The sequence below is a fragment of the Hyla sarda genome, chromosome 4, assembly GCF_029499605.1.
Source record: "Hyla sarda isolate aHylSar1 chromosome 4, aHylSar1.hap1, whole genome shotgun sequence".
NCBI classification, from domain to species: Eukaryota; Metazoa; Chordata; class Amphibia; order Anura; family Hylidae; genus Hyla; species Hyla sarda.
Genome location: NC_079192.1, coordinates 122,376,904 through 122,384,484, shown reverse-complemented (window position 1 = coordinate 122,384,484; position 7,581 = coordinate 122,376,904). Strand labels below are relative to the sequence as shown.

The 7,581-nt window shown below is 43.7% G+C and overlaps 1 protein-coding gene across 1 annotated transcript; it reads left to right on the top strand.

Annotated features, from left to right (window-relative positions):
• The first annotated feature begins 395 nt into the window (after positions 1-395).
• MESD (mesoderm development LRP chaperone) lies at positions 396-5,912 on the top strand. Its single transcript, XM_056571985.1, has 3 exons — positions 396-630; positions 3,249-3,481; positions 3,598-5,912. The coding sequence occupies exons 1-3, from the start codon at positions 484-486 to the stop codon at positions 3,854-3,856; spliced, it is 639 nt and encodes a 212-aa protein (XP_056427960.1). The 5' UTR covers positions 396-483; the 3' UTR covers positions 3,857-5,912.
• Positions 5,913-7,581: the final 1,669 nt, after the last annotated feature.

Here is a 7,581-nt window from a genome sequence, read left to right as displayed (position 1 = left end):
ATCAAACTTTTGCAGAACTCCCAGCCTTCAGCTGTCCTGGCATGCTGGAAGTTGTAGTTTTGCAACTGCTGGGGCACTCCGGTTGGGAAATTGCATTAATTATACAGTGGACTTTATACAGTGGAAACATGCACATGTATGCTGACTCTTAATGCTATATCAAAGGTCATACAAACTTAACTAAAAATGCCAAGAAATAGTGGGACAGTCACCCAAAGCTATTACTGCACGGGAGGAGGCATGTATAATGCAGAGGACACCCTTTACATACACATACATCACTATTATGGTCCTTGCCAGTAAATGCCCCTAACAAACATGGAGGTCACAGCCGCCAATCAGAAGAAAGAACAGACGGCGCTCAGCTATTGGCTCTTAGGTGCAGCCAATCAGCGACAGGAGAAGCCACATGTGGCCCCGCCTCCGTGTCCTGTGTAGTGAGGTGGTGTCTGTAATGCGCATGTCCGCAGTCAGTGGAGTGTCATGGCGGCGGTCAGAGTGCGGCTGTACTGTGTGTGTCTCTTGCTGGCTCTGAGCCTCACAGCGGCCGCGGAGGAGAAGAGGAGGAAGAAGAAAGATATTCGGGATTACAATGACGCTGACATGGCGAGGCTGCTGGAGCAGTGGGAGGTGAGAGTCCTGTCCCGTTGTGCTGCTACCGGGTATGAATGGGGAAGTCCTGTATCAACTAGTGTTTCCAAACGGTGTTCCTCCAGCTGTTGCGAAACTACAACACCCAGCATTGATAATATTAGAAAAGAAAATTTAAATAAGAGCTGCAAAATATTTGCACAGGAAGGTGGCGACAGGACACATGGCAATAAAAGTGCAGAAAAACATTATCATAAGCTACAAGACAATTTAAAGGGGTTATCCAGGATTAGAAAAGCAGAGCACCACACCTGTTCTCAGGTTATGTGAGGTATTGCAGCTCAGTTCCATTATAAGGGTAGGTTCACACATACAGGATCCTGCGCAGGATATGTAACTGTATTCAGTCATTTAGTTTACATTGAAATCTACAGCAGAAAATCCTGTGCATCAAATCTGCGCAGGATCCTGTACGTGTGAACGCACCCTTAGAGAAAGGAGCATAGTTATAATACCACACACAAACGGAGGACAGGTGTGCCACTGTTCTTAGAAGAAATTAGCTCTTCTTTTTATTAGTGGATAACCCCTTAATACATTTTGTGCTGTTGGAACTGTCGTAAAGGAGCCTTTTAACTCCTTAAGCCCATTTTGGCCTTAAAGGGGTACTCCAGCGCTAAACATCTTATACCCTATCCGATATAAGATGTCCCCCGCGATCTTCTGCATGGCACCCTGGTCATCCTTGCAGGGAAGGAACTCCACTCCATGCCGGTTGACTGGCCGTTACAGCTGCCACGCCCCCTCTGTTCATGTCTATGGGAGGAGGCGTGATAGCTACGTACTAGCCGACACACCCCGTCCCATAGACACGAATGCAGGGGGTGTGACGTCATGAACACGGAGGCTCAGAGCTTCCGTGTTCCCAATGCCGCTGCTGATGACCCGGAGATCGCGGGGGTCCCCAGACATCTTATGCCCTATCCTTCAGATGCGGGATAAGATGTTTAGTGCCGTAGTACCCCTTTAAGGACCAGGCCAATTTTTGCTTTTGCGCTTGCGTTTTTTTCCTCCTTCCCTTCTAAAAATCATAACTCTTTCATTTTCGTACCTACAGACCCGTATAAGGGCTTGTTTTTGTACTTTGTAATGACATCTCTTATTTTGTAACATAATCTACTGTGAAACAAAAAAAACTTTTTTGTGTGGTGAAATAAAATAAAAAACTAGAACTTTTGGGGTCTTCCGTTTCTACGCAGTGCACTTTTCAGTAAAAATGACACCTTAGCTTTATTCTGTAGGTCCATACACTCACAAGGATACCCAATTTCTATAGGTTTTATTTTACTAAAAATGATAATTACATGCACCAAAATCAGTATGTTTAAAATTGCCATCTTCTGACCCCTATAACTTTTTTATTTTTCCGCATACAGGGCTATATGAGGGCTAATTTTTTGCGCCATGGTCTGTAGTTTTTATCGGTCCCATTTGTAGTTTGTATCTGAAAGTCCCATTTAAAGCAGATCTGTCGGCTGAACACGCTGCCATAATTTAGGGGGGAGATTTATCAAAACCTATGGAGAGGCAAAGTTGCCCATAGCAACCAATCAGATCGCTTCTTTCATTCTTAACAAGGCCTGTGAAAAATGAAAGAAGCCATCTGATTGGTTGCTATGGGCAACTGGTCAACTTTTCCTCTCCACAGGTTTTGATAAATCTCCCCATAGGTGTGTATTCTTATTAGCCAAAGGGGCACAAAAATGTTGTGCTGTTTGGCAAAGGTGAACGTTAGAATAATACAGTGGTCCCTCAACATACGATGGTAATCCGTTCCAAATGAACCATCGTTTGTTGAAACCATCGTATGTTGAGGGATCCGTGCAATGTAAAGTATAGGACAGTGGTCTACAACCTGCGGACCTCCGGATGTTGCAAAACTACAACACCCAGCATGCTGGGAGTTGTAGTTTTGCAACATCTGGAGGTCCGCAGGTTGAAGACCACTGGTATTGGAGGTTATACTCATCTGTCGCCGCCACTCCGGACCATCGCCGCTTATCACCGCTGCCCTGGATGTCGCCCTCAATCGCTGTCGCCGTGTCCCCGGGGTGTCCCTGACGCTCCGGCAAGTCCTCTGCTTCCCCGGCATCCTCGCTCTCCTTCGCCGCCATCACGTCGCTACGCACGCCGCTCCTATTGGATGACGGGACGGCGTGCGCAGCGACGTGAGGACGACTTTGGAGAGTACCGACGATGCAGGGGATCCCGAAGAGGATGTGCCGGAGCCCTGAGGACAGGTAAGTGATCGTCAGCGGACCACACGGGGCACCGTAAACGGCTATCCGGTGGCAGCTGAAGCAGTCTGTGCTGCCGGATAGCCGTTTATGCGATGGCCCCAACATCCAAAAGCATCGTATGTTGATGCTGCCTTCAACATGCGACGGCCTCTGAGAGGCCATCGTATGATGAAATGATTGTATGTCGGGGCCATTGTAGGTCGGGGGGTCACTGTAGTTCTGAGTCTGCTGTATTTGTGAAGGGAAGGCCTGCCCGCTTCTCGCTGTGGTGACTGACAGACTGGTGTGTATACTGTATAGATCAGGTGTGTATTCCTAGAATATGTTTGAATTATTGCCTCATTCTCTCTTCCTCAGGAAGATGATGACATTGAAGAAGGAGACTTGCCTGAACACAAGAGAAAACCTGCCCCAGTGGACTTCTCAAAGCTTGACCCTTCGAAGCCAGAGAGCATTTTGCAGATGACCAAGAAGGGCAAGACTATAATGATCTTCGCCACTGTATCTGGAAACCCGACAGAGAAGGAAACGGAAGAGATCACAAGCTTGTGGCAGGGCAGCCTGTTCAATGCCAACTATGACATTCAGAGGTAATTTTAGGAGTTTATTGAGGCTCTTAGAATCTCTATACTGGGCTCCAGTGGTGACTAAAATAGTGGCAAGAGTATTTTCTGATTCCAGCTTGTGTTTCTCTGGTTCACTGCAGGTTTATTGTGGGAGCTAACAGAGTGATCTTCATGCTGCGTGATGGTGCCTACTCCTGGGAGGTGAAAGACTTCCTTGTCAATCAGGACAGGTGTGCAGATGTGACACTGGAAGGACAAGTTTACCCGGGCAAAGGAGGAGATGGTAGTACCAAAGGCAAAAACCTCAGCAAACCGGAGAAAAAGAAGAAAAGTGACAGCACGAAGTCCAAGTCCTCCTCAGAAACTAACAGAGCGTCTACTGCCAAGGAAGATTTATGACAGAGCTCTGATGTTCAGCAGTAAGGACAGCTATGCTTTTCTACAGTAACCGTGCAGGGACAACATCTGTGGAACAACGTGAACAGGTCTCATCTGGCTGGTTATTCCGAATCTTCATGTGCCCATATCTCCCCATAACTTACATTGTCTGGTTCTTGTACGTTATTCTCACTACAACAGGCTAGAAAATGTACCCAGTGTGTAGCCATCTGTATACACCATGCGCTACTCAGTTTTTATGACGGACTCAAATGGGGAGATGTAAAAATCAGTTGTGAATGCCAACCTGTTGGATAGCATCCAAAAATGCCTCCTAAATTTGTAATGACATTTGGTGAGCCAGAAGTAGATCCAAGAAACATAGGAAATATAAAGGAATTACTTCTACTTTTTTTTTTTTTTTCTTTTTTTTTTTTTTCTTTTTTTTTTTTCCCTGCACTTACTTCCTTTTGAAAAAAAAAAACTACTGCACAAAAAAAACTGCAGTGTAAACCTAGATTTTTGGGTAAAATGACTGACGTCATTACAAAGTAGAATTGGTGGTGCAAAAAATAAGCCATCATATGGATTTTTAGGTGCAAAATTAAGTTATGATTTTCTAAAGGTAATGAGGAAAAAATGAAAATGCAAAAAACGGAAAAACCCCGGGTTCTTAAGGGGTTAAAGGGGTACTCCGGTGGAAAACTTTAATTTTTTTTTTTTTTTTAATCAACTGGTGACAGAAAGTTAAACAGACTTGTAAATTACTTCTATTTAAAAATCTTAATCCTTCCAGTATTTATCAGCTGCTGTATAACACAGAGGAAGTTCATTTCTTTTTTTTGAATTTTTCTTTTGTGTCTGACCCCCGTGCTCTCTGCTGACACCTCTGTCTGTGTCAGGAACTGTCCAGAGCAGGAACAATTTTCCATAGCAAACCTCTCCTGCTCTGGACAGTTCCTGACACGGACAGAGGTGTCAGCAGAGAGCACTGTGTTCTGACAGAAAATAAATTCGAAAATAACTTCCTCTGAATTATACAGCCGCTAAGTACTGGAAGGAATTTTTTAATAGAAGGCATTTACAAATCTGTTTAACTTTCTGTCACCAGTTGATTTAAAACTTTTTTTTTATTTTTTTTTCAACGAGTACCTCTTTAAGGGCTCATTCACACCACCGGATTTACTTTCAAACTCGCGGCATGTTTCCAACTGCGAGTTTGAAAGGGGGTGGGCTGTCCAGAGCAGATTTTCGGCAGCAGATTTCCGCTGTTGAAAATCTGCTGCAGACACTATTACAGTGTTTCCCAACCAGGGTGCCTCCAGCTGTTACAAAACTACAACTCCCAGCATGCCCGGACAGCCAACGGCTGTCCGGGCATGCTGGAAGATGTAGTTTTGCAAAAGGTGGAGGCACCCTGGTTGGTAAACAATGCCCTACTGACTTTAATGCGGTCTGGGGTTGATTTTGCGGAGTGGAGATTCCGCTGCCGAATATTTGCCATGAAGAGCTCACCCCCTTTCAAACTTGCAGCGGGAAATAAGCTACTAATTTAAAAGTAAATCCGATTGTGTGAACGTTAAACTGTATGTCAGCACAGTCTGGATACCTTTAGACACGAATTAGACAGTTAATGGGTAGAGGAATCAATAGGTAACATCAGGACAATGTCTAATCTGCTAGTGACACAGCTGATCGCTCCCCGCACTACGAGTTACAGGCTAGGCAGGATGGTCCAGTTTAAGTGCTGCATTTTAAGTTTTTCGGAAATAGTCTGGTCTGATTTATTTGCGTGAAACTTTTATATTGTATTTTGAGTATTCTTTTAGTAATAATTCCTAATTTCAAAGTTGTAATGATGGCAACGGAAAGTCTTCCTCAGTATTATTGTACCTGATCTATTGTACAGCGTGTCCAGATATTTCCCATTTACAGACAATGGTTTTATATATATATATAGTGCCATTGAGCTACACTCAGAGTAATCCATCTTTTTATTTTCTTGGTACGAATTACTTTCACAAATGTGATAACTGTATTAATAACATAATATTTTCCATTTCTGTGTCACTGATCATTAGTTTTCTGTGTGTAATAGGCACAGCCAGCCTGATGTATATTATTCTTGCCAGTAGAAAAAAAATTGATACCTGAAGGACTTAATAGAAAGTCAAAGTGTACCCATCAGATCCTACAAATTTTTTTTATATGTCACTCAGTACCTAATCCTGACCATGTACATCTAATTTTTGTGTCTAGCACCTTTATTTTTTTATCACACTTTTAAAGGGGTACTCCGGTGAAAACCTTTTTTCTTTTAAATCAACTGGTGCCAGAAAGTTAAACATATATTTGTAAATTACTTCTATTAAAAAATCTTAATCCTTCCAGTACTTATTAGCCTCTGAATGCTACAGAGGAAATGCCTTTCTTTTTGGAACACTGATGACATCACGATCACAGTGCTCTCTGCTGACATCTCTGTCCATTTTAGCAACCATGCAGAGCAGATGTATGCTAAGGGCAGCATGGTGGCTCAGTGGTTGGCACTGCTGCCTTGCAGTGCTGGGGCCTTGGGTTCAAATCCCACTAAGGACAACAATAAATAAAGAGTTATTATTATTATAATGACGTCAGCAAAGAGCACTGTACTCGTGATGTCATCAGAAAGAATTCCAAAAAGAAAAGAATTTCCTCTGTAGTATTCAGCAGCTAATAAGTGCAGGAAGGATTAAGATTTTTTAATAGAAGTGACTTGCAAATCTGTTTAACTTTCTGGCACCAGTTGATTTAAAAGAAAAAAGGTTTTCACCAGAGTACCCCTTTAATTTAGCTCACTAGTCTGAATTCTTCTCAAAGGGAGGAGGCGCGACCTCACTGTGCAGGTCTCCGCCCCCTCCCTCAGTATGCTGTCTGCTCACATCTCCCCTAGCATTAGCAAAACTACAATTCACAGCTTGTCCTCACTGACAGTAGAGGGACACAAGCTGACAGTGGGAGGATTTTTCCTCCAGTTGTGAGCCCTGCACTCACAGCTGTCAATCAAGGAAGTGTGTCCATGACATAGGTGGTGATGCATGGACACAGCAGGACTAGTATGTGTCCAAGCAGGCAGGGGGGGCAGTTGTTTGACTGCCCTTAGGGCTGACAGCAAGCTTAGCCCATGCTGTATCAGGAACAAGTCTACACCGAGTTGTACAAGTTGTCCCTTACCATGGCTAGACTATCCCAGCCCATTACTCTAATGCAGCAACAATGCCCTCTTTCAGCTCGCCATCTGCTTCTCAGTGACATTTCTCCTAGCATTCCTGCTGCACTCCGGGTCATGTGTCTAATCCAGTGTTTCCCAACCAGGGTGCCTCCAGGTGTTGCAAAACTACAACTCCCAGAATGCCTGGACAGCCAAAGAAACTTTGCATGTGGATTTTCTCCATTGAAGCGGTACTCTTGTGGAAAGCTTTTATTTTTATTTATTTGTTTTAAATCAACTGGTGCCAGAAAGATAAACAGATTTGTAAATGACTTCTATTAAAAAATCTTTACCCTTCCAGTACTTATTAGCAGCTGTATGCTTTAGAGGAAATTCTCTTCTTTTTGAATTTCTTTTTTTGTGTTGTCCACAGTGCTCTTTGCTGACACCTAATGCCTGTACAGGAACTTTCCAGAGCAGGAGAAAATCTCCATAGCAAACCTATGCTGCTCTGGACCGTTCTTGACACGGACAGAGGTGTCAACAGAGAGCACTG